General features: G+C 41.2%; 1 protein-coding gene across 2 annotated transcripts; it reads right to left on the bottom strand.

Moving 5' to 3' along the window:
- Positions 1-2,031: 2,031 nt before the first annotated feature.
- Positions 2,032-5,964, bottom strand: LOC126625853 (protein ACTIVITY OF BC1 COMPLEX KINASE 3, chloroplastic). Of its 2 annotated transcripts, XM_050294962.1 has the most exons (7): positions 5,463-5,964; positions 4,663-5,226; positions 3,918-4,473; positions 3,275-3,461; positions 2,808-3,174; positions 2,328-2,470; positions 2,032-2,212 (listed from the first exon to the last, which is right to left on the bottom strand). In XM_050294962.1, the coding sequence occupies exons 1-6, from the start codon at positions 5,781-5,783 to the stop codon at positions 2,342-2,344; spliced, it is 2,124 nt and encodes a 707-aa protein (XP_050150919.1). In that variant the 5' UTR covers positions 5,784-5,964; the 3' UTR covers positions 2,032-2,212; positions 2,328-2,341. The 2 variants fall into 2 exon arrangements, with proteins under 2 accessions (XP_050150919.1, XP_050150918.1); XM_050294961.1 differs by having other exon boundaries at positions 2,032-2,470.
- Between the last annotated feature and the right edge of the window lie 21,950 nt (positions 5,965-27,914).

Genomic DNA, 27,914 nt, shown 5'->3' with positions numbered 1-27,914 from the left:
AAAGAAGATGAAACTCTTTGCAGGGCTTATAGATTGGTCTCAGAAGATAGTGTGAGGGGAGTTCTCAAACAAGTAAAGGTGTTTGGACTCGTATGTCCAAAGAATACTATGAGTTCTACAAAGGCACAACTCCACCCGAAACCCCGAAAGTTGTTCTTCAAGATGGAAGAAACATCTTCATCCAAGTTTGAATAAATGACATCAAACACTGTTAACGGTCGCAAGTAAACATGAAAGGAGCGCCAATTACTATGATGAAGTAAGTGTTTTCACAATTTATTTTAAATATTTAATTATATTACATTTAATTTCATAAATTAATTTCCTTTAATTTTTGTAATTATATTTTCTAGGTACGTCAAGCAGAGGAATTGTATATGTAGGATAGCTCGAAACCCTTTAATCATCACAGTTGTTGGGAAATTTGTAAAGGGTGGGTGTTATTTGAAGATCCACCTCAACAAATAGTAGGTCCTACACCGATGTTCGGAAATGCATCCTCAACTACAAATGGGGATGAAGATGGATCTCCTACCATTCAAGAAACAAGGTAGAAAATCCGTCTCCAAGTGAAGGTTCCAGACCTAGGGCTATGAGACCAAACAAGGTCCGAAAATTGAAGGAAAAGAGCAAGGCAAAGGATGATTATACCTTTCAACATGAAATGGTGGCCTCTTTGCGATTAATGGCGGAGCAAAATGCCATTGTCGCGGAAGAAACGAGCCATAGACATGAAGAACGGGTCAAACAAATACAAGAAGAGATGGATGATAGGAATATGCAAAGGAACATTTCGGATTACACTCCAATGAGTAAGGCTTATTTTGATAGGAAAAAGAGGGAAATTATGGCCCGACGGGAGTTGTTTACCTCCGACAATAATCCTACAATTGCGGATGATGATGATGATGATTATAGATTTTAAAGCTAAGTTGTTGTAGTTTTTAAATTTAAGTTGTAATTTTTAAATTAAAATAATAAATTATGTTTGGCCCTATGTCCCTTTGGCCCCCTCAATTGGAGATGGTTATGTCCCTTTGGCCCCCTCAATTGGAGATGGTTTTTTGTCACAGGGCTATGTTTGGCATATAGCCCTCTGACCCTCGGTTGGAGATGGTAAGAAATATGGTCTAACACTGTTCATTAAAATATTGATTTCTTGGAGGGTTATAAGGCTAAAACTAGCCCTCTGGTCCTCCTTCGGTGACCTTAGTACTGCACTCTCTGTAAAAGGATCATATGTTCGCTTCTGGTGTTCATCCAAATGTGTATACTTACAGTGCGTTGATCCATGCACAAGTAAAAGGAGGAAACATTGCTCTTGCTCTTGCTCTAAAAAAGAAAATGGTTGTCTGATCTTAAGTCCTGATGTGATCACGTATAATTTGTTCATAGGTGTTGCTTTTAAGTTAGGGCTCCGGTTATATGATGAAATGCTGAAAATAGGATTTGATCCAGATACATTTACTTACAGTGCACTAATCAGAGGGCACTACTTGAGAGGTAACATGAAGGAGGCTGAAGAGCTTATACAATACAGAAATCTGGTTTATCTATCGACCATGTTCCATACCGTATACTTTTCAAGGAGTACTGCTAAATTAAGGAGCCTGACGTGGCATTTGGTGTTTACCAGAAGTGGCTGAGAAGGGGATGCAAATATATATGGAGCTGAAAATGAGGTTGATGCAAAAGTGACATCGAAGCTGAAAATGATGTTTTTCCAGTTAACTAGCTTTTTGTGAATCATGGGCTCTACTTTTGAATGATAATATTGTAACTAGCTATTTCAAGTATGTTGCAGATTGTTGTAACTAACGTATATTGTAGTTATTATAAGTATGTTACAAAATATTGCATTATCTCTTATTATGCTACTCTTGAATCATGATATATTCTTTTGTGCCAAGAAATTTGGTCTGTCTTTTTATTGAGTTTCACTTTATCCAATAATATTAATTTTCATAGCATCTGTAATAGAAGAAATTAAAATTGAACATGAATTTAGTCCATGTCCGAGCAAACACCAAATTGAGTACAACACTATTTTCATTATCCTGCTTCTTAGTCTAATACTGCACCAAACACTTCACTAAGTTAGTCCAGCTTAGTCTATTCTAAGCCAGTCCAGCTTAATCCTTGAAGCTAGTCCAGTCCGAGATAGTCCAATACAACAAACGCACCCTTAAGGATTTCACTAATGGTTCTCTGCCTGTTTTAACACAGGCAAACGTATACATGTACAATCCATTTAAACCAAATGATGGGGAAAAAATGGTAAAGAGAATATTATAACTTCATCACATAGCATACAAATATTTTCTTACCCCAGCTATAATGGTCACAAAGTCAAAGCAGAAACCGTTGTTGGCACTCGAAGTACTTGTTGCAGCAACCGTGCTGCAAGACGTTGGGTGATCCCGCCTATGACACGCCCCCCCAGGTTCCGTGCCTCAGGTTGTTGAAGAACCTGGTCGAGTGAGATATCATTCAAAACATGTTTATAAATAAGTTGAGTCTTTTAGGTCTAATTCAATGACAATGTGCAATGTGAATCCATTTGAAAGAGTGCAAAAGGCTAATTCATGAAGGCAGAGAATGACATGGTGTGAAGTGTGATGACAAATGCACATATCCTATGAATTATTTGATGTTTCTTCTTTTGTTATATTGGATAAACAAATGAACTAATGATAGAATAAACTCTAAGATGATCAAGCAAGATAAACCAACACAACAGCCTTTCGACCTAGAACTAGAAAGAACGTATACAATGCACTAGTGCAGAAAACAAACATGGTTCTTACTTGTAAAATGGGCTGCAAAAGGGCTGGATCAAAATTTTCTGAGGACTGTAGAAGTCCCCAAATCCGGAGTACTTGATCTCGGAGCTCAATCATGCTTTCTTGTTCAGCAATGCTCATTACAAGTGGTCCATTAGCATTGCCATTAGCAATTGCAGCTCTCATAAAATTGGGCATATAATTGTAGGTATCAATAAACGTACCCCAAACAAAAGCTTCAGTGACGCGAACAGCCTCCTTAATAACTAAAGTTCGGAGTTCTTCACCATCTGACCCCAATATTAACTTCAACACAGGTTGTAAAGCATCTTTTGCAGAGAAATCTTTATCTTTTCTTCCCTGTACCAACAGGTTTTCAAGTCGGTTCCACCTGCAGTCAACAGAAGTAACAAATTGTCAAGTAGTTCAGTACACCAAATCATATCAATTACCATCCAATATAAGTATAAAGATGGCAACAGAATCCATGCCTAAGCTTCCCATCCTTAAAAAGCAACTCAATCAGAGCATCTCTGAGATATGGGTTTGGATCCGTGAGAAGTCTTTTAGCGAAATACGGGTATGAAGCAGCCAGCACCTTGAAATTAGGATCAGCATCAAGGGCTAGACCTTCTAGTACAGTAAGTGACCTTAATATCAAAGCATAATAAGCTGGGACTGCAAGAATAATAGCAAAGCAAAATCATCAGACTCAATCAGAGAATAAGGTAGAAAACCATATCATTTTTACGTTTATATGAATACACAGTTTGTATATTGACAATAATGAAAAGTGAGAAATTCAGAAGGGGTCAACTTCTCTCTATTTCTCTTTACAGTTAAAATATATGTAAAACTTATAATGAGGAAGTTTGTTAATAATTAAACTAAAAACGCTAACCCGAAGGGCAAATTTGAAAACAGGCCAATGAGCTTTCTTGGATAAGAAGAAAAATGGATAAATCAAATACACCAGAAGCATAAGTCCTAACCCATGGCACTCGTTTAGAACTTCAAAATAAAATAAACAAATTCCCAGCCCATCAGGTCAGCTTGCTTTAATTATAATGTGTAGTGCCAAAATTCAAGAGTTGGGCTTGAAGGTCACAAAACAAGGTTAAAGCATCAACTCACCATTGAATGGATATTGATACAAGACAGCACCTAAACCGTCGACCAGTGTCTTGAAATTAAGTTCACTCACAGTTGAATTAAGCACATCATCAAAGAAGTTACGAAGTGCCGGTACAATTGGAGAAACGTCTACATCAGGTGACAAGAAATCTAGAGCATAGTAGTCACGGGCCATAGCTTCATAATCCCGATTAACCAAGTGAACAACATGACCGATGATAGCAAATCTAGCTTCTTCTGGCGTCTCACTCATCATTCCAAAATCAAGAAAGGCAAGCTTTCCATCAGTTGTTGCCAACAGATTACCAGGATGAGGATCTGCATGAAAATATCCATACTCAAGTAGTTGTCTGAGGCTGCACTGTATGCCAGTGTTCACGAGATCCAATACTTTCAACCCTTGTCTCTCAATTGCAGCCTGCTCGTTTAATTTAACTCCATCTACCCACTCCATTGTCAACACTTTTTTGCTGGTATAATCCCAGAAAATATCTGGGACCAGAACCTCTGCCTTGTCAGCATACAATTTCTTAAACCTCCTCGCATTTTGTCCCTCCTGCAGGCACCTGTTAAAATTAACATGGAAACCCAAAAGAATCTTATACAAACTATGAAGCTGCAGAAAATGTGTGCAGTTACATCATGCATTGTTGAATCAGGATAAAAACATTCACACTCTCATAGCAGTTAATGACCAGTAACAAAGGCAAGCATGCCAGCGATTGTCGAGGATGGGAAGACTGACCTGAACATAGTTCAGCTCTTGATAGACTCTGCGTGCAAATTCATCAATAAGTGCTATAACATCAGTGGTTATGACGTCAACATATTTATTTATGAAAAATCCTAGACCTCTTATGAGATAGAAGTCAAGTCCTATCGCTTCTTCAATGCCCGGACGTTGCACCTTTACAGCAACAACCTGCCCAGAATACTTAAGATGAGCTTTGTAGACTTGACCTAAACTAGCTGCCGCAATTGGGGATGGAGATATGCATGAGAAAACAGAGTCAAGTGGCAATTCCAACTCCCTTTCGATGCAGGAAAATGCTTCTGCATCTGGAAATGTGGGCAAAGCATCCTGAAGCTCAGAGAGCTCCTCCAGATACTCGGGTGGGCAAATGTCAGGCCTTGTGGACAAGGCCTGACCTAATTTGACAAACGTAGGTCCCAAACGAGTGAAAATTGTCCTGAGCTCGGCGGCACGCAGTCGTTTGTTCTGATCGATCGCGCCATTCCTTTGGTCCACCAACAGCTTTAACCCAAATGAACCCAGCGATATCAAAATTTCAAGAGTCCTCCGAATTACCTGATTTGATTTACCACCAAACGGCCCAAACAACATAACGTTATACACTAATTCAATCAAAAAACCAAACAAACAATAACAACACAACGTTATACTAATTCAATAAAAAACCAGCAGCCAAGACATAACAACATAATAATTCAATCTTTAACAGAAAAAACCATAATAATTCAATGAAAAACAAAACAAGAAAAATGAAAAGCCAGCAGAAGAAGAAAGCGAAATTGAATAAAAACCTTGACTGGGCGAGAGCCGTACTTGCCCACAAGCAGTTCGGGGCTGTAAATGGAGGCATTTGCAGCACGTGCCAGGGCCCTTGCCTCCGCCTGAAGGTCGTTCATTCGATCCCCGCCGCCCCGATAGATCTGCACTTTCAGAGCAGGTGTTGCTGGTCTCGCCTCAGCCTCTGCCAGAACTGACCGCGCTGGTCTTACTCTAACTCTCATGCTACTTCTCCTTTGGTAAACAGATGCGCTATCCTTTTCCCTTGACGCCACTCTACAGCCACAAGACTGCCACAAAGTTAACGGCTGACCAACGGCGACGGAGACAATCATAGCTCCTCCTTTGCTCTGCTCTGCTGTACTGGCGCAACTTCCAGTCTAGATTCCCTCAGCTCAGATTAACTGCACCTTGCAATTAATATTGTTTCGGTTCGTGGCTGGCCAAATATCTATCATTTGACTGGTGTAGAAATAGCAGCCACACTCGTCGTGGACTGGCGTGTCGTGTTCAACTGTTATATAAAATAGCGAAAAATGATCTCTCCGGATCTCTACCTAAATGATTTAGTAATTAGGTTTTTTAAAATTTGATTCAGTTAAAAACAGAAAAGTTAATAAATTTTTTTTTTAAATTATAGTAATTTTTAAACGTTTGATCAAATTTTTAAAAGTCCGATCAGTTGATTTCTGAGTTTTGAAGGGAAAAATCCTAAGAGAATATATTTTCTAAAATAGCAGCCCAACTCTCACTTAAACATTCCACCACGCAATTCACTGTGCAATTAGCGCATCAGTATCACAGGCCTTTTGAGTGTGCCAATTTTTATTTATTCATTTAAAAAGAAAAATAACAGTTAACTAGAGATTAGATTACTACTAGTATTATGGTTGAGTGTCATGATTTTCTATTTGTAAGAGTATTGTATAAAACATATTTGGCCAGAATAATTATTTCATTGATAGAATTCAAAATATATACAATAGCTTTCCTTGTACAACAAGAAGACCTTTACAATCTAGGAATACATCAATGGAAAGTATCAAATACAAATCAATCATATAATTCTTTCTTATCTAATTACATTGACTTTCTAACACTCCCGTTAAGTTGGAGAGTGAATGTCAAAAACTACCAACTTGCACAATATTGATGAGAATTTTTCCTTGCCTTAGGCCTTTGTAAATATGTCAGCCAATTGTTGAGAAGAACTGACATATCTAGTAGCTATAAAACCGTCTAAAATCTTGTCTCGAACGAAATGACAATCCATCTCCAAATGATGTGTTCTCTCATGAAAGACAATGTTGGCAACAATGTGCAATGCAGACTGGTTATCGCAAAACATAATGGCAGGCCTTGAAATGGGTATATGCAAATCTGTTAGCAAACACCGCAACCAAATGAGCTAACAGCATGTCCCAACCATGGCCCTATACTCGGCTTCAACTCTAGAGAGCGAAACATTTTTTTTCCTCTTAGTCCTCCATGAAATCAACAAATTTCCCAAGAATACATAATACCCAATTGTAGAGCGACGAGTTATTGGACAACCGGCCCAATCCGAATCACAAAAAGCTGTCAAAGTTAACTTATTATCTAATTAGAAAATAAACCTTGACCTGTGTGGACTTCAAGTATTGCACAATCCGAAGTGCTGCATCCATATGTGGCTGACGCGGTTGATGCATAAAATAGTTGAGTACATGCACGAAGTATGTGATGTTCAGTCTAGTAATGGTAAGATAAATCAAGCATCCCACCAATCTTTGCAACAGAGATGGGTCTTTTGTTGGCTATCCTACATCAGTGGGGGAAAGAAAAAATAATGGGTTTAAATATGATTACCCCACTCTAACTAATACTAAGGTATTTTGTGATAAAATTCACACCTGACAGATTAGGCAGGTGGAAATTACCAAGTTGGGGATATCATCGGTGTCATTGGAGTGAGGCCCCACATGCCCGTTGATATAAAATTCAAACATGGTAACAAAGCCAAGTTATGGGCCTGTGCAAGCCAAAGTGCTTGTCACTTGGAAGTGTGGAATAGGAAACAAGTCTGGACTGTTAACATAGAGTTGCCTCCACTTCTTGAAAGGGTTGAAAACAAGTCTGGACTCCATTGGAGTCGACCTCTGAGTTTCAATTGATGATGTGTAGATCTCCATATGTGAACCACTAAATGAGGTTCCACGTGCGCGGATGTGTTGGCTATCGCACATCGGTGGGGGAAAGAAAACAAAATAAAGGGTTTAAATATAATTACCCCACTCTAACTAATACCAAGGCCTTTTATGATACAATCTCATATTGACGAATTGGGCAGGTGGTAATTTCAAGTTGAGGACAATTTCGATGTCTTTAAAGTGGGCCCCCTAGCCTGTCAATCTAAAATTCCAACATCTTTGAGTAGTTCGCCTTTATCTGAAAGTTTGCTTTCCTCCTTTTGAAATTCCACTGGTTTTGCACCCAAAAGGCTGCAATCCTTGATTATTTCAAGGCCATACTTCCTTTGTGAAATATACAATCCTTTCTTTAACGAGAAACTTCCATACCCAGAAAATATTACAAATTGCCAAGGTCCTTAATATGAAAGTGGGTATGAAGAATCCTTTTAGGGCATTAATGGCATCTAAATTGTTCCCTATAATAATAATATCATCAACATAAATCAACAAAGTTGTGAAGGATGTACCGTTCTTTTGGGTGAATAGTGAATAATCCGCTTTGGACTGAATAAAGCCAGCGGCAAGTATAGCTTCTGTAAATTTCACAAGCCATTGTTAAGGCAACATATAGGGTTCTCTTCTTAGTGTTGAAGACCAGGAGGAGACATGTAAATTTCTTCCTACATATTGCCATGAAGAAATGCATTATGAATATCTAATTGTTGGATAGACAACCCTTGGCCACCAATAATGGCAAGAGGGCAACAGATGGTGACCACTTGGGTGGTGGGAGAAAAAGTGTCATGATAATCAATCTCCTTTGCCTGGGTGAATCCTTTGCGCCAATTAAGGTCTTGAAAATACCTCTGGAAAAGAGGAAGGTTCTCTACACTTCAACTAAGGTGAGCATCAAAATAAAGATGGAATGGTGAATATCTATGATATGAAATAAAATTACAAATGGGATAACGAATACCTCTAGTGGAATCGGTTGACGAAGGTGATAAAGATTGGAGTATAGGTAGCATCATATGCGAATGTAGTCCTGGAGACGGACATTGGGCTCCTTATGGCATGTAGAACATTATGTTGGTTGTAGCAGTGAGTGGTGTTTCAGGTATGGTTTCCATGGGGGGGTTTGATGTTGAAGGTTGTGTGGATGCTAAAGGTAATGTCATGGGGTGATGGTGTGTCGGTATGGTGTGAAATATTTATGGAAGGTGAAGTGTTATGAGATGGAAGATTGGGCGGCATGGGTAAAATGCTGGTGGATGGTGAAGTATGAATTTAGGAGGACATTGTTTGTTAGCGTGGTGAAATCAGATGGTGGGATTTCAGAGGTTGTTGTGGCAAATGAAAGGGGTAAATCCTTCTAACAAGTCTCAATTGTGTGATGTTAGTATTGCAGTAGGAGTAATGAAGAGGAGGTCGATTATTACTACTGTTCTACGATGACTGTCGTTGTTGCTTGTCGATATTACGATAGCAGATTGCCATGGCTGCTGGTTCAGTCAGGTTGCGGGTAGTGCCTAACCCCCACTGTTTTTCTTCTTAAATGATTGATAAATACGCTTGTTTGATAGAATGAAGTGGATTCATCAACAAGATACATCCACGAACAGCACTGTAAAACTCATTCAATCCCATAAGGAATTGCATAAGTCTGTTGGTTTCATTTTGTGCTCCACAAGTGTAGGTTGTTGAAGACAGTGACATAATCAGGATTTTCAAATAATAGGGTGACAATATTAGCGAAAAAACTTCATTGTGCCATTTCATCGAGCACCTAATACGCACCTGCCAATTCCGATTAACATATGTCAAAATTCCAACATACGTTGATAACTACTATTATTTGTAGAGGCTTGTCAAGGATTGATTCAAGATATTATGGAGTAATGTTGAAAATTATCAAGGCTTTTCAACCAAAGTATTTCATCGAGCACAAATGATGCGCACAATAAAGTTGCACACAAGAAAAGAGAGAAAGAAGACAAATATGATAGAAGAAAATAAAAGAAGTGGAAGAATGAGGTTGTAATTTAGTTTGCCTTAGTTGTTTATAAGGGTTAAATACAATACATAAACAAATATACATGGGGTTTCTAAAGTTGTTGGGGTCAAAGACAACCAATGATCCCAAGCTGGTGTAAACACGAGTTATTCCTGCAATGAAAGAGACAAGAACACGTGTACAAAATAATATTTTGTATTAATTTTGGGGTTACAATCTCTTTTACAATTTGATCATTTGATTCTATCTTCATAAAGTGTAGATCTGTGGATAGGCTGTTGATTCAAAGGGTCGTCGAGGCTTGGTCTAAGGATGAACAATGTTGCAGATTTGTTGATGTTGTTGATCCAAAGGGCCTTCGGGGCTTGATCCTAGGATGAACGGATCTTCAAGGGCCTTCGAGGCCTGATCTTGATGAACAGTTGTGTGAATTTTTTCAAGCGTCGTTGGGCTTGATCTTAATGAACGATGAATAGATCTTCAAGGGCCTTTGGGCTTGATCTTGATGAACGAGGATGAACTGATCTTCAAGGACCTTTGGAGATCTTGATGAACGAGGATGAACAGATCTTCAAGGGCCTTCGGGGCTTATCTTGAAGAATAGTTGGTGGATTTCTTCAAGGATTTGATGAAGAAGGAAGAGAGTTTTCTTGATCCTTCAGGATTCTTGGGAATTTGGGAGGTTGGATGCTTGAAAGCTTTAGAGTTTCATAGCTTCAAGGATTTGGGGAATTCTCTTCCAATTTGTGAGTAGAGAAATGTATATGTGAATTGGTGCTTTGAAATGGATGATGGCCTTGTATTTATAGAAATTTTCAAGGCCTAATTTTGAATATAATATTCAGATGAAATAAATCATTTCTGCCAGGTGTTGACACGTGTCCTATTTGATGACATTTTTTATTTTTTTTGGATTTTTCATTGAGTTACATGACACATGCAAAATTTATGTGACATATGAACGTTGAAATTTTAATACATTGGTCAACATTTATTTCACTGAAATTTCAATGTCTACAAATGCCCCACTTCAAAGTGTATCGTATACATGTGCTTGTCACATGTAGAAGATGTGTTTTGAAATCCCTTAATGTAGATGTCGATCCAAGGGCCGTCGATGCTTGATCTTGAATTTGACTGGAAGATTTTCTGGTTTCCTCAAATTGTTAATTTTCCACAAGCTTAATCTTGAACTCGGTTGGAGGGTTTTCTAGTTTCGTCCAAAGGTCTGAACTTACTCCTTTTATCTGGAGCTGAATTTAATTCAAGGTTGGTGGACACTTGATCTTGAATCAGACTCGTGATTTCTTTAAAGGCCATTGAGACTTGATCTTGAATCAGACTCGTGATTTCTTTAAAGGCCATTGAGACTTGATCTTGAATTTAAATAGAACCACGAGCGGTTTCACCTGGCAAGTGAGATTCAGCTTTGTTAGGGATGAATCAACACGTGTATTTGTTGTGCTTGTCTCCACATGTTTCAATGTATCATTTGCAATTGCCTTATTTGTTCTCCAGGCATCTGGTATCTTATTCGAAAATACATCAATAGTTGAAGATGAGTACTTGAGAGCAATGCTAGGTAAGCAATCAGGGAAGGGGTTTCAGGCAGTTGGTTCTAAATCGGAAGGTTGATTCTAAGTGTCGGCTGATTGCTCTTTTTCTCCTTGTTCTGCAGGGAAAAACAAGAACAAATAAAAGGACAGGGAGAAAGCATGCTATAAGATATTCTTGCTTTCGACCCTAATGATATGAGATACTTTTTCTCTGGTGTGACTTGGTTGAAGAGGTATTTTCAGGGAGGAAGAAAACTGAGTATGTTAAGAGGTTTGGATGCAGATGTATTCCTGAGAAGGATGAAGAGTCAGGCGTTTTGGATGTGTGCCTTGCCATGGAGGATGAAGGACAACATATATAGGGATGCGTTGCAGTTGGAATAGTAAAATTCACGCGCTTTCAACTTTGTCAAAGATATTTGAAAAAGTTACACGTGATATCTGGAAAGCTGAGATTGCGTTTGAAAAGTGTTGACGAACTTTATGCAGGAAAATTCGACTTTTGAAATTCGAAGAGTGGTGTTTTTTCAATTTTTTTGAACGGATGGCTGTGTTGCCTCTCTTTTTATAGAGCTATCGATTGTATTCAAAATGCACACTTTGAAGATTGCCCACTTGTGAAGGCTCCCTTCTTCTGAGGTTTTGTCGGGTACTGAGGCTATACGTGAGCAACCCTTGTGAAGGCTTTTTTTTTTTTTTTTTGCACATATTTGTAATTTCTCAGAGATATCAATAAACAAACTTTATTTCATTCAGTGTATTGTGCTAAGTACCATAGAGCATATATCATACTAAGGTGTGTTACTTCCCCTTTTTTTATCATATTTTTTAAAATGGTGTCGTGCACCATCCCATCACCTTTTTTTTTATAATTATTTTTTAGACGGTGCCTGATGCACCATCTTCCCCCTACCTTCTACTTTTCAATTATTTTGTCGCCACCACTCTTTTTCATTTTCCTTCTTGCTATAGTAGCATGCATCTTTTTCTTTTTTTTTTCTATATATCCCCCACATGGTGCAGGGAGAAATGCAAAGGAGCTTGGAGTAGCGGGAGGCTAGGCACAAAGCAAGGAGGCAAGTAGGTGTGAGTTGACAAACTTTGGTTTTGTTAATCACATTCAAAGGAAGCAGTAGAGCAAGTAGATGTGAGTTGACAAACTTTAGTTTTGTTAATCACATTCTAAGGCAGCAGCCATGGCGGAGGTGCAGAAGCCACTGGAGCTAGAGGCAAAGTGTAAGGCGTTGAGCTCCACGACCGGCTAGTCATTTGACAGCCGTCATTGAAGCTCTTCAATGATTTCTATCATGGTGGCCAGAACGACGAGCTCAAGGTAATGCAAAATGTCGAGCTTTACGACCGGCTAGTCGCTTGACAGCGATCACTGAAGTTCTTCGTCGAGTTTAATCATGGTGGCCAGCATAACGAGCTTGAGGTAGTGCAGAACGTCGAACTTCACGACCGGCTAGCCGTTTGACAGTGGTCACTGAAGTTCTTAGCTGACTTTGATCATGGTGACCAGCGTGATGAGCTTGAGGTAGCGCAAATCGTCTATCTTCACGACCGGCTAGTCGTTTGATAGCGGTCACTAAAGTTTGAGAACCCACAGAGTCTCACATATAGACCTTTGCAGCCCTCAGAAAGAAGAAACATGTCCATATCATACACGTCATTCCTTCCACCGTTTCAACACATTCAACAACTCGATCGAGTCACACAAGCTCAGACAACTTCAGCTTCTCATCGAACTCGTTGACTCGAACTATAGTTTCAGTCATGACACAGATCTGGTCCTTATTTACCGTCGTCTTCTACTATCAGAATTTTCACAGGTCAGATCAAATGAGGAAAACACCACTGCAAGGGGAGAGACAAATTCACAGCTCTTCTAAAGCTTTTTTATCGCCGTTAACAGCACCAATCTTGGCTTTTTCAGTTCAGCAAAAGCTTCAGGATCATCAGCAAGTCCAAGTGGGTCAAAGGCACCTCCTGGGTTCCTTTGTGGGCTTGAAGGACGATGCAGGTGGTTGGTGTGAGGTCCAAAGCTTGTTGAGTGAACTACGAGGTAAGAACGAGCCATGCCACGAGGACGAAGATAGCCGGTACTGGAGAAGGGGGTCAGTGAGCTCGCGGGTAAAGACTTGAGATGAGGGAGAGATAGGTAGCTGGGTTGGCGGTAGAGCTGCTCAGGGTGTGCGCACCATGTACAGCATGTGAGGTTTGAGGGGAGTGAGGATGAAGGAGACTGGTGCTGTCATAGCAACTGCTTGGATTCATGGTGGCTGATCTTGGAGCCCTTGGTAGCAGAGACAGATTTGAGGTGGAGAGGTTAGCTGAGAAGAATGAGAGAGACAACTGGAGACGAGGAAGCTTTGGGAGAAGATTTGGACCAGCTTGGAGTCGAGTGAGGATGGGCTATGGGAGTTGGGCTTATTGCGGGTGGACTCGTTGGTGGTGTGAACTGTGCTGGGCCGAAGCAATTGTAGATATATATGTATACTTACAACCTGTATTTTTTTTAAATAAGCTGTAATTTAATTTCTGTACAAAGAAAACTTGTATTTCTTTTTTTTTTGTAATGAAATTGACTTTCATTAGTTGAGCCTTTAATAAAACCTTATTTTTTATTTTGATGTGACTGAACTCAAACTTGAATGTTCGAGTTGCATACATACCCTTCCAAAGAAAAGATCAAGTCATAACGTAGTTCAAATACATATTTTTTTTGGTTTTTTTTTCTTTTGTGTTGTACATAGTTCATGCTCTTGTGGGCTAGAAGCATTTGGTGCCGTTTGCAGTTTCAGCTTGTGTAGGCAAAGAAAGTCTGGTGCCATGTTGCAGTTTCAGCTCATGCAGGCAAGGAGCGTTTTGGTGCTGTTTGCAATTTCAACTAATGCAAGCAAGGAGCATTTTAGTGCCGCTTGCAGTTTCAGCTCGTGCAGGCAAGGAGTGTTTGTTGTCGTCTTTTATGCTCATGCGGATAATGAGCTTTGGTTGTCACCTTTTAAGCTTATGCGAACAAGGAGCTTCGTGAATTTGTTAAACGATCGTGAAGAGGCATTCTTTGCAATCTTTATAGAAAGGAGTCTTGACCGAGTGATGGAAGATGTCTTCGGGGAAGAAATCGCGCATCATGATGGCAACGAATGATCTTCGTGTCGCAATTTCATCATCCTCAACACTTTTATGAAGCTTTGGAGGTTGACGAGAGCTATTTTGCCCCATTTCTCTTGATCATGAAAAGCTTCGGTTTGAATCGCCTTGCCTTGTGTAGAGATTTTGACGGGATCTGTGTTGACCGTCATTGCTTCCTTGGTGGGTTTCCAGGCAACCTTCTCCACCTTTGGCCCAAAAACTTTATCCTTCTTGTAGTTAGTGATCGGTTCTTTCTTCCCATGATGGGCTATGCTTAAATCCATGTCATGGGCGTGGGTGGCTAACTTCTTGAAGGTCTGTGGTTTGATGCCTTGAAAGATGTAGTGTAATTCCCACTGCATGCCTTGAACACACATCTCGATCAAGGAGGTCTCCGAGAGTCTGTCTTTGCAGTCGAGACTTAGAGTGCGCCATCGGTTGCTGTAGTCAACAACTGGCTCATCCTTCCACTGTTTGTATTTGTGAGCTTCACCATGCTTACAGTGCAACGGTTAATGTAGAAGCTGCTGAGGAATTCTCACTGCAACTGCTCCCAGGTGTTGATGGACTCAGGCTCTAGGTCTGTGTACCAGTCGCAATTTCATCATCCTCAACACTTTTATGTAGCTTTGGAGGTTGACGAGAGCTATTTTGCCCCATTTCTCTTGATCATGAAAAGCTTCGGTTTGAATCTCCTTGCCTTGTGTAAAGATTTTGACGGGATCTGTGTTGACCGTCATTGCTTCCTTGGTGGGTTTCCAGGCAGCCTTCTCCACCTTTGGCCCAAAAACTTTGTCCTTCTTATAGTTAGCGATCGGTTCTTTCTTCCCATGATGGGCTATGCTTAAATCCATGTCAGGCTCTAGGTCTGTGTACCAGTCGAACGCATTCCCATTCAGAGGGCAGACAAATTGCTTTGTGAAGTAGTCTCATTCAGTCCCTGCGTTGTTACAAATCTCGACGAAATGGGCGATGTGTTGCTTTGGGTTTCCGTTTCCATTAAACTACATAAACTTTGGTGGTTGGTACCCCGTCGGCATCCTACAAAATGCTTCCCACCTGTGTTATGACGGTGTTGGCAATCATGTCCTAGATATGTTGTATGGAAAAAGAGCTTATGAGTGTCGTTGCTTGGTATGGCTTCTTTTAGACTTTCTCCACCAGAGGCTCCTCTTCTTCGTCGGATTTTCTTTTTAGTGGATCAACCTTTGGGTCGTGGTCAACTTTTTCGTCATGTTGTGCCTCCAATCTGTTGATGAATGCAGTGATTTGCAAGTTTTTCTCCTCCTTACTCCTTATGCCTTTCAATTGCTTCACTTATTTGAGCCAGTTGTTCTTCAATGGAGGTAACACTGATGGTCATGACTTGTGCAACCAATAGACTTGACTTTCCTTCAGACATCTAGGGTGCTGACGAAGAACCCTATTGGCCATTTTGGGATGTTATCTTTTGCGCCTCAGCAACATGCTTCGGTGCCCTTAGCAAGGTCAGGTTGATGATGGACACTTACCTTTGATGCTTCGCTTGCTCCCTTAGTGGCATTAACTTTGAAGCGGCATGTTGAGGAGTAGTTGTGGCACCAATGGATTGTCCCTTTGCGGCGAAAGTGCTTAGGATCCTTTCCTTGGTGGTTGCGAGAATGGCTTGTCCCTTGCTTGTTGCCATTGATTTTGAGGTGTGTTCGGATTCTTTAAACGAAAAAAGAGATGAGGGGTAGAGATTGTCCCACTGGGCGTGCCAAATTTGTAAACATGAATTATTCTTGCGATGAATGAGACAAGAACATGTGTACAAAATAATATTTTGTATTAATTTTTGGGTTACAATCTCTTTTACAATTTGATCCTCTGATTCTATCTTCGTAAGGTGTAGATCTATGGATGGGTTGTTGATCCAAAGGGTCGTCGAGGCTTGGTATAGGGATGAACAATGGTGCGGATTTGTTGATGTTGTTGATCCAAATGGCTGTCGGGCCTTGATGTAGGGATAAACAATGGTGCAGATTTGTTGATGTTGTTGATCCAAAGGGTTGTTGGGGCTTGATCTTAGAATGAACGGATTTTCAAGGGCCTTCGGGGCTTGATCTTGATGAACAATTATATGGATTTCTTCAAGAGCCATTGGGCTTGATCTTGATGAACGATGAATAGATCTTCAAAGGCCTTTGGGCTTGATCTTAATGAAAGAAGATGAACTCAAGAGCCATTGGGCTTGATCTTGATTGATCTTGATGAACGATGAATAGATCTTCAAAGGCATTTGGGCTTGATCTTGATGAAAGAAGATGAACAAATCTTTAAGGGCCTTTGGGTTTGATCTTGATGAAACTGGATGAACGGATCTTCAAGGGCCTTTGGGGCTTGATCTTGATGAACAAAGATGAACGGATATTCAAGGGCCTTCGGGGCTTGATCTTGATGAACAGTTGTGTGGATTTCTTCAAAAGTCGTTGGGCTTGATATTGATGAACGATGAATGGATCTTCAAGAGCCTTTGGGCTTGATCTTAATGAACGAGGATGAACGGATTTTCAAGGGCCATTGGGGCTTTATCTTGATGAACGAGGATGTATAGATCTTCAAGGGTCTTTGGTCTTGATCTTCATGAAGGAGGATGAACGGATCTTCAAGTGCCTTCGGGGCTTGATCTTTATGAACAATTGGTGGATTTCTTCAAGGATTTGACGAAAAATGAAGAGAGCTTTCTTGATCCTTCGAGATTCTTAGGAATTTGGAAGGTTGGATGCTTGAAAGCTTTAGAGTTTCATAGCTTCAAGGATTTGGGGAATTCTTTTCCAATTTGGGAGTAGAGAAATGTATATGTGAATTGGTGCTTTGAAATGGATGAAATGGCCTTGTATTTATAGAAATTTTCAAGGCCTAATTTTGAATATAATATTCATATGAAATAAATCATTTCTGCCAGGTGTTGACATGTGTCCTATTTGATGACTTTTTTTATTTTTTTAATTTTTTGTTGAGTCACACGACGCATGTAAAATTTATGTGACACGTGAACGTTGAAATTTTAATGTATTGGTCAACATTTATTTCACTAAAATTTTTATGTCTACAGCTGGCTCTGCCACGGTTGAAGAACTATAGGATGCCAACTCATCCCAAAGCCCCTTCAATTTGTGTAATAAGCAGCCAGAGATAGTTGTCCTTTGTTGAGAGAGGCAATTTCCCTTTGAATCTGAAAATTTTGTGGGGCATTGCTTTGATAAAATTGTTCCCAAAGATCGTCCCAAAATTGGTAGGCTGTCAAAACCAAAATGTCAGATTCAGTGGAGTTGATGATCCAAGCAAGAAGCATGTTATTTCATCTTTCACATAAGGCGTGATCATCAAACTTCTTCGTTTCATATGGCATTTTCACCTTGCTGTTAATAAAACCAATTTGGCACTAAAGGAGATTTTCATAGCTCGGCACCAAGTATTATAGTTGTCCTTGTCGATGCAAATTTCCGCCGTCTTCAGTCTTGACGAAAATGCACCTGCAAAACAATTAACACATTTGATCAAGAACCTAAGCCTCACACGCCCACGAGGTGGGGGGAGGGGTTAGGCCAATGAATCTCCGATGCCTAACTCAATTTCTTTGAGAAGAGTAAAGTGTTTAGGGCTTTTTTAGGGTAGCCAAAAGCTTTCGAAATTTGGTAAAATATGGGGTATTTATAAGGATAGGGCCGACCATGGCGTTAGGCTTTTACCATATACGTGGCGGCATCCTATTGGCCAAGTGTTTTTATGGAGAAATATTCTCAAAATATTCTCAAGATATTAAATAGGAAATAATATCTTTAGATAATGGAGTAATTATCCCTAATTGATTTAAATTGAGATTACTTATTTGATTGAAGTCAATCTTCAATTGGGAATGTATTAAATATAGGATTTGGGTAATTAATCCTTATCTTTAATGCTTTGACTTTTTCTTGCCAAGGGTAGGTGAGTTGTGGGCAATCGTATTGAGCTGCTGGGACCTCCAAGAATGTGAGCTGCATATGGGAGTATCTAAGAAGTCTGCCCATTTATTGAGGGCAATCTTGTATTTCTTGAGAAAAAATCCACGTGTCACCTCTAGAATTTTTGGGATTATTTTAGGCTCCACTAATACCCCCACGCCTACTGGATTGCACGTAGGAAAAGGGCAATAGGTGTAGAAATCTCAAGCTGCTTGGGTTTGTAAAGTTGTTTCCCAATTTGAACTTGATCTTCCTTCTTGATTTGAAGATCGACTTCTTCTAGGAAAAGGAAACTAATTGCCCCCAATACCTATTTAATTGTACCTTAAGCAAGGGATTAAATAAATTTGGAAGCAATCAACATTCCAACAAGGAAAAGAAGCTAGAAGAAAATTTTCTTCCCCCTCCCCTAGCTTTCTTCTTCTCTTGCCCTTACAAAGAGTCGTCTCTCGTTGTAGTTCTTCTTCCCCATGCCGCACCAAAGGTAAGAAAATTTGAATTTTCTTCTTCTTGATTTTTTGGGATTCTTGGGACTTGAAAAATTGGCTCGGCGGGATGTGAAACACGTGGCAAATGTGCCATGGTGCTGCTGTGCATAGTGAGCAGCATGGTGGTGCGACGTGGGAGTCGGCTGGTGTGGGCTAGGTAGATAACTTGGCTCTAGTTGAGGTGGTTAGGCCCAGGGGCGCAGAGAGGCTGCTTAGGCCAAACCTTCAAGGCTGTTGGGCATGGGCCCATGCAAGCGTGAGGTGAGAAAGTGGGAGAGACTGGCTTGGGCTGGCTTTCGGGCCTTGGTGGCTTAGGTCAAAAAGCATGGGCCTCCCTCCGCGTTGGGCCGTGCTACTTGCGAGAGAGGGAGAGTCGGGTCCCAGGCCGTGGGGCTTGGCCTGCCGCTGGGCTCCTACGACTTGGGCTTGGGCCAAGAGAGAATGTGAGGGTTGTGGGGTGCTGGGCTCGCGGTCCTTATATATATATATTATTTTTTTCTCACGAGCTGCCTTCTAAATATTTTTCTTCTTACTTTTTGCAGAGACTTTGAAATGTTTTCCTTCGATTGCAAAAGTGACGAATATCCGCCACCTTTGTATCGTCAAGGTGGTTTTTCCGGCAATGTGGGTTACTTCAAGGCTGCACATGTCAAGATCAATTCCGACGAGCTGTTTTGGGATTTTCTTGAGGCATATAAGCATGCTATTCTGTCAGGGGTTCGTGTCAAGCAGGTGAAAGATGATAGAGGCCATGAACCATGCGACAAGGGTACCATTGCTAAGAAGAGAGCTATCAAATTCTATCCGTATTACTTCGTGTTAAGATTTACTTTTCCCATGCCGCGTCTTTTCCAAGAGGTAATTTGCTTTATGAAATACGTGCCTGCTCAGTGTTCCCCGAATGTAGTTCATGCGATGGTGGGGTTCCCGAACTTGAGTAGGTTCTTTGATCTTGGCTTGACCATAAATGAGTTCTGGTACTTCTTTGGAATTGGCCACAAGGAAGGTGTGGGGCAGCTGAGATCTCGTCATAGACTGCTTGATGCTTTTTGCAAAGGTGATCATGAGTAGCTGAGAGATACCTTGGAGGTTAATAGAAAGTGGGAGTCTGACTCTTTTCCTGAGCTGTGTGTCTCAACCGTCTTTATCAGTGGTAAGTGAACTGCTTCATATTTGGCCTGCTTGAATTTTTGTTGAGCTGCTCCATGGCTTCAATTTACTGATCGTCTTTCTCACATTGTATAGATTCAGATTTTGGTTCAACTCTAAGAACTTCAGTAGATATGAAGAAATTGCACATCGTCTTGGGCATTCATACTGAGTACTGTAAGTGGCGCTGACTGCTCAGTCTTCTTTGTTGGGAGAAAGGCAGGTTGCATCTGAAGGAAAAGATAAAATGAATAAAGGATGAGGCACTTGCTCGTCTGATTGCTGTTGTAGAACCTGTTGCCAACGACGGTGGAAAGAAGAGATATTCCTCACCTGCTTATGAGCCTTTAACAAGGATGAGACTTCCTCTGTTGTTTGCGGAGGCTCGTCTGCTGTTGAGAAGCTTTTCATTGACTTGACTTTTCCCAAGGGGACGAAAAAGTCCGTTAAGCTGAGCCTGTAAAACTTGCTGTTCCAAAGGTGACCATATCCATTGCTAAGAGACTTACCCAGTAGAAAGGTGCTAAGAGACTTGCCCAGCAGAAAGGTTCGGTGGTGCCCTCGGTGTCCAAGTTTATATCGAAGCGTCCATCGGGAGCTAAGTCTGGTTCGGCTTTTGAGAGGCTCGCTGTTATGAAGAACGAGAAGGTGGATTCTGCTACTAAAGTGGCGTTTGGGCCTGTTCCTTATTCTGCCGTTACTGACTTGTCTACTGAGAAGGGGAAATATGCTTACACAGGCAGTTGTGAGAGATCCACCAAGTTTGAGGCTGAAGAGTTTCCCGAAGTCTATGCGTTGCTAAAGGTTGACCTGCTTGAGGATATCGATGCATGGGCCAAGTTTGCTGATAGTGTTGGGAAAGTTGTCTTCCACTCAAACTCTTTTATGAACCATCATGCCTACTCGAGGAGGTCCTCTCTGATTGCCACAATGCATAAGACTTTGATCATGGCAGCTGAGTTTATTCGTGGTAATCAGGATGCTGTCAAGTGTGCTAAGGAGGCCGAAATGGCATTGGTGGCTCAGCTTTGCTCAACTGCCGAAAAGATCGAGAAGCTGGAATCTGAACTCACCATTTTGAAAGGGTCTGATGTCACTGCCCCTACTTCTTTGTAACTGGAGATCGCTCATCAGAAGGTCACCCATTTGAAGGCTAAGCTTAGTGCGACCCAGGCGATGTTAGAAGCTGCAGAGAAGAAAGCCAATCGTGTTTCTCCGATGGTCGATAACCTTGAGCATGTCAATTCAGATCTACGATCTACTTGTTTTACCAAGGACGATGAGTTTATCTTCATGCATGTTGAAGTGTCTCGTCTCAATGAGGTTGCCAGTAAGCTTAAGTCTAAAGAAGTGAATCTATAAGGTACGTTGTCTGCTAGCGAGAGCTTGAGAAAGGAACTGGATAAGCTACAAGGTGCTCACACTAAGCTTATTGAGGAGAATGTGCAGTTAAAGAATAAGAAAGCCGGTCACGAAGTGGCACTAGCTTCTTGTCAGGCTGATTTCTACAAGCTTGGCTATGTAGACCATCTTCAAGGCAAGCCGTCGAATTATGAGTTTTCCCATAAGGACTTCGAGACATTCTCCATTTCTTCAGTTGATATGCTTGATTTCTCATTTGAAGCTGTCTTTGGTGGAGCAGCTGAGGGTCAGGCGGTCCAAGTAGGGACAACTAAGGATAAGCTAATGGAAGTTTTGGTTGCTAGAAGTGGTGCGGCTGCTAAAGGTGTGGCAGTCGAGGAACTAGTGGTTGCGCAGGTTGCCAAGGAGTAGTCTTTTTGCTTAGACTTAGGAATTTTCTTCTTTTCTTTTATTCTGCTTTATTTGAACTTTGTTGGCCTTTGAGCCAGTTTATCAATTTGCCAGAAATTTAATAAACAGATTTCCTTGTTTTGCTTCATCTTTCTGTTTCGCCATGTTTTTTGCAAAACTTTATCCTAGGATGATCATTTGGGTGGGCTGCTTTAATGAAGCAGCTGATCCCACGTCGTCACTTAGATTTTAGTTTCGTCTTCGGGGCTTCTAGAGCCTTACCTGTAAGAGGAAAAAATGCTAGATTTTTAACTTATAGAGTCGGCGACTGAACTCGACGCCTCCATAGGAAGTAGGCAAGTTCACGTAACTATTATAGTTGTGAATCTCAGCTTTTAATAGCTTCATGAGCCTTAGCCCTCCTCAGATGTACTGCGAAACTTTTAACCTATAGCACCGGTGGCCGCACTCATGCTTCTCGTAGAAAGCAGATGAGTCCGCGTAGCTACTATGGTTGTACTTCAGCTTTGAATGGCTTCTTGAGCTTTGGTGGCTTCTTAGGCTTTAGTGGCTTCTTGAGCTTTGGCCCTCCCAGGGTATGTTGCGAAGTTTTTAACTTATAGAGTCATTGGTCGAACTCATGCTTCTCGTAGAAAGTAAAGGAGGTCCACGTAGCTACTACAGTCGTACCTCATCTTTATCCTTGCAAAACTTAAACCGTAGACCATCAGTCAGAAGTGCTACTTTTAAATAAGCAGACGAGTCCATGTAGTCATAGTTGGTATAAGTCTCGGATTACGAATTACCTTAGGCTTCCAGCCATTAGGTCATCGACCGGGCATCTTACTTATAGAAGCAAACGACCCACGTGACCACTTCAGGCGTCATCCCTGGCTCTCGAAGGCGTTTTAGGCGTGAGGTGTAGGCAAAATCACTCCTCAGAGGCCACATCCTTCCAAGCTATAACTTGATTCCACATATCGCTTAACTAGTATTGCAACACTTTAAAACCAAGCTATGTTCATGAAGATTTTCTTGTCAAAGACGGAGCATCTTGTTATGCGAACTCTTTTATAGGCGAGTATCCTGCACTTAGCGTCTCTTCCAGTTAGAAACCTGGGATCCCGCCGAATTGAATCCTTCAGTCGACTAAGTTTATTCCATGGGAATAACTATCTTGGCCAATTCTAGGAGTCATCCGGCTAAGGTAGTCACTATATTCATGGGAAATTGAGTAGTCATACCACCCATCCACGTCTGGATATTCCGGATTAGTTTACCCTCTCCTTATTGGAGGGCACACACCATGTCTACAGGGTAGAGAGCATATTCTACTTGTCACAAAGGTGTTCGATTTGTTTATGCATTTAGCCCAGGCTTGTAAATAATTCCTTCAATCTTCATTAAAAATAGAGGTTTTTATTAACTTTATTGGTATGCAGTAATGGCATAACGACTGATAATCCTAAGCATGTAAGGTTTTGTTCATCGAACTGCTTAAGTCTTCGAATTTTGTTCGTCTTAAACAGGGTCTAAGGAATGGTGGGAGGTCACACGTAATACTTTCTCAAGTTGTAGGCATTCCACTACTTATTGATTTCTTTGTCACTCATGGTGGTAAGAGTATAGCTGCCTCATCCATTTATTCAGCTGATTATGTACGACTTCTTAGATAGGAGCCATCTTTTTGTAGTCTTCCCAGCGAGTAGTGATAAAGGCTTTTTTTATGACTAAGTCTCCTGGCTGGAACTGCTAGATATTCGCCCTCTTGTTATAGTTGGAAAGAAGCTGCTGCTAATAGGCCGCAATGCGGGTGATTACCTTATCACACTCTTCCTCTGCTAAGTCTAAGTATCGTCCCACAGAAAACCGATGAGCTCATTTGGCTACTTGCCCTTCTTGTCTGAAAGGGATTTCTTAAGGCAATCAAGGATGGTCTTGTTAGACACCTCGACCTACCCGTTGCCCTGCGAATACCAGGGTGTGGACATGTGCTGCTTGATGCCATATTTTTCGAAGAACTTCGTCAAGTTTTTGCCCACGAACTACAGACCATTATCGGTGACTATAGAGTGGGATGTTGGGTGGCAGATGATGTTCTTCCATATAAATCGCTCTATATCCGTCTGGGTAGTTGTAGTCATGGGTTCGGCTTCGACCCATTTGTTGAAGTAGTCGGTTACTACGATCATCATGCATTTGCCCTCTGTGGCAAGCAACATTGGTTCTACGAGGTCAATCACCCATTATATGGCCAAGGGCTCATCAGCCGGTAGAGTTCGCTGGCAAGTAGTGCGAGCACGGGCTTGAAGTGCTGACAGTTGTAGTCATTGTTAAGAGTTTTTTGCACCAAGAAGCAGCCTCCAGAGTGGTTTCCACAGACATCTTTGTGGATTAAGCTAAGAATCTTCAGGTTGTTGGGAGACAATAGGTAGCAGAGATGTGGTCTTGAAAATGATTTTTGAACGAGTATGTCGTTCCACATGTAGTAACGTGCTACATTCATCTGGAGCTTTCTGAACTCCAGAATATCTGCAGGGAGTGTTTCGTTGACTATGTAGTCGATGATAGGATCTTTCCAACTCGGAGTTGTGTTGATCTGCGCCACCTCTAATGTTGGTTCCTTATCTATGCTCGGTTTTTCCAAGTACTTGACTAGGATGAAGCGTTTAAGCTGATGGTCTAAAGTATAGCCTAGGCCTGCTAGTACGTCTGCATGGGCATTTTCTGCTCATGGAACTTAAGTGATATGTACTCCTGGAACGTCGCTAGCTGCTCTCATACCTTATTAAGGTATCGTGCCATTTTTGGATGCTTTGTTATGTACTCCCCTGAAGTTTGGTTAGTGATCAGCTAGGAATCGGAATAGACTGCAAGTTTCTTCACAACTAGGTCTTTCGCCAATCAGAGACCTGCCAATAAGGTTTCATACTCTGCTTTATTTTTTGACATCTTGAAGCTTAGAGTGATCGCTTGCTCGAGCATCGAGTCGTCCGAGGTAGTGAGAACTAAGCCTGCTCCCGATCCCTGGTAGTTGGATGATACATCAACGTGTAAGCGTCGAAAATCTTCTGCAGGTGGGGCTGGTACGGCTACAGTGTGCTCGGCTACCTCTGGGGCGTTTCTGGGCTTAGTTGATGCGCACATTGAAACGTCTACCAGTTTTTACGCCTTTGATGTCGTGCATCTTGATTGTGTGGAATATCGCATCATGACGATGACTACGTACGTTTAAAGGTACGACTTGAGCTTCCGGGATGCAACAACTAGTGCCAAAATCAAAATTTTGATTTTCAAGCATTTGGTTTCTGCATTGATGAGAGCTTTTAAACCATGGAATATAAGTGGTCGGGCTCACAGCTCTTCTCGTATGAGGGTAGAGCTCATTACTGCTTTAAATACCACTATATAGATGCATAGATCTTCCGTTGCTTCCGGCTTGGATGGTAAGGGAGGAGATGTCAGGTACTTCTTTAAGTCCTGTAATGTCTTCTCACACTTCGTCGTTCCATTTATCTTGATATGCGTCCTGATTGCTTGAAAAAAGCTTGCATCGATCGATAGGCCGCGAGAGAAATCGGTTGAGCGCAACTGCTCGTAAGGGACTTTGTATCCAAGTTCGCTTAGATCTTCTTCGGATATGCATTTTGTGTGGTCTGACCGCTGCTTAAGGTCAAGGGAGATGTGCTCGGTGTATTCTTCAAGTTTCCATCTTGATTCATCTGCTAATGCATTGTTGACTTGACGTCATCTTCTTGACCTGCCTATTGTAGTTGCTATTTAGCCGAGGTAGAGTCGTCTTTTTGCACTTTAGCTGATACTGCTCGGGTGAAAGACTTCTTCTTCGACACCTTAAGAACTTGTACAGTACATCTTCTAGACATGGCCTGGTTGCCTTTGATCTCTCCGACTGCTTCTCCCGGAATGCGAAATCAGATTTTATGGTACTCGATTGAGGTCATAGCTCAAATCTTCACTAACAAGGGTCAGCCCAATATCTTATTATGGGGAGATGGGTCACTAGCGATCATGAAGGTCTACAATGAGACAATCGATGGACTGGTTATGTCGAGTGTGATAGTGTCGATGGCAGTTGAAGTAAGTTTGTTAAATCTGGTCAAGACCTCTGTTTTGCATTTGATCGTGTTTTCCAAGCCTATATTTGTAGGATATTGACTGAGCTGCCGTTGTCCACCATAATTCTGTCATGGGCCTGTTGAACAAAAATCACTAAGGTGTCTTAGTGAGGAAAGTCTATTCCTTCAGTGTCCTGCTCGATGAAGTCGACGATTGGTCCAGGTACAACATCTAAGGCTTGAACCTGAAAGACCAATTTCGCCTGTTAGATCTTCCTCTTCTTAGAGTGGTTGGTGGTCACCAGATGCTCGGATTCGGCAAAGATTCCGTTGATTCAGATTATCTTGGCTGGGGGTTCGGCATCTGCGCCTGCTTCTCACCTTGGCTGGGCAATTGGCTTGTCGACATACTGGTCACACCTACTTTCCTTCATAAGTTGTTCAAAGTACCTCTTCCACGTGGTGCAGTTATTGGTTGTGTGCCCGGGGCCTTTGTGGAATGCGTAATATTTTGATTGGTCCATCTTGAAGGTGTCCTCTCTCATGGGTAGCAATGGCTTGAACCACAGCTTGTCCTTGAGGTCGCAAAGGATTTGGTTGATCAAAACTGAGAACTTGGTGTACGTCTTGGTTGTTGTGCATCCCTTCATTGAGGATCGGTCCCTGCATCTGCTCCCTGGCTTATTTTTGTCGTTATGCAGTTTATCACTCGCCATTTTTTGAGTCGACTCAACATCTTTGCTTGACTGCTCAAGCGGCTTCTGGGAGCGATTTTCCTTATCTCTGAGCGAAGGCTTTTTTGCCAAAACATAAAAGTTTTCCAAGGTCAAATTCTAGCATGATCAATTCTTCGAAAAGTGGGTTATCTGCTGATAGCCCTTTTCGGAAGGCTAAGCATGCAACGTTGTCATCGCATTCGATGATCTTCGCCTTCTCCACCTTAAACCTCTTGACATATATGTGGAGTGTCTCATTCAGATCCTTTTTCATATTGAAGAGGTGGTCAAACTTCTTCTTGATCGAGCGGTAGGACGAATATTCCTTGGTGAAAACCAAAGAAAGTTCGAGGCATTGTCCACATGGGTATCCAGTCATTGTCCACATGGGCACCACGTCATCAGTTAACGGAAGACTTAACAATTTGACTAATGGATATATGAGACTGTCCCAATTTTACAATTTAGGTATGACTCTGGGACGAAAAAAACTTGATGTACTAAATGTTGAAAATCATGAAACATGAGGGTAGTAAATTAAGATTTACCCTATTATTTATATTAAACTTGGTCCACTCGACCTAGGAGCGAGGCGTACGATCTAAACTTCGAGGCATTCCCATATCAGTGAATTTATGTCATCCTCTCTGTATGGACCTCTCTTGTAATCACACTTTTATATTATCCATTCTGCTTGTATTTCCGGATTAGTAGTATGCTCTGAACATGTTCATACATTGACAGTTGAATATTCTCCTTCTATTAGTGATTAGTACCTTATTATTATTTTGTTTAAGTTTGTATTTCATTTTATCATTGTGTGGTTTCGGCTCAAATTTTATATGCATGTTTTACCTGTTATGCATAATTAAATGGTTTTCGTCACCCTCGGATATCGGCCAGCAAGTGACTATCTCGGTGTCCTTTGGAATTGGGTTAGGGGCATGTCAAAATTTTCGTAAATGACAAGTTATTTACAAGTTTGGGAAGAATGTGTTTTCTTCATGACTAATCTATCACCTCAAATTTGAATAAAGGGTAAAAGACTGTTTATTACCCTCAAGTTTTGTGGTTTTCAACATTTAGTACATCAATTTTTTTTCATCCCAGAGTCATACCTAAAGTGTTAATTTTGGGACAGTCTCATACATCCGTTAAGTTTTCTGTTAGAACTTCTGTTAACTGATGACGTGGCGCCACGTGGACAATTACTAGGCACCACGTGTCAATTTGGGCCCACTTCAATATTAAAAAAATTAAAAAATTAAAAATACAAAAAAAGAAAAAGAAAAAAAAGAACAAACATCTGTCTCCTCCCTCATCCCTCGCACCCTCTCCCTCCTTTCTCTCTTCTGCAACCCGCACCCCTTCCCTCCATTCTCTTTTCTGCACCTGCACCACCCTCCCTTCTCTCCTCTACAACCCGTACGCATCATCTCCG

The sequence above is a fragment of the Malus sylvestris genome, chromosome 6, assembly GCF_916048215.2.
Source record: "Malus sylvestris chromosome 6, drMalSylv7.2, whole genome shotgun sequence".
Lineage (NCBI taxonomy): Eukaryota > Viridiplantae > Streptophyta > Magnoliopsida > Rosales > Rosaceae > Malus > Malus sylvestris.
The sequence above is the reverse complement of the archived record's forward strand: the minus strand, read 5'-3'. Positions and strand labels throughout refer to the sequence as shown.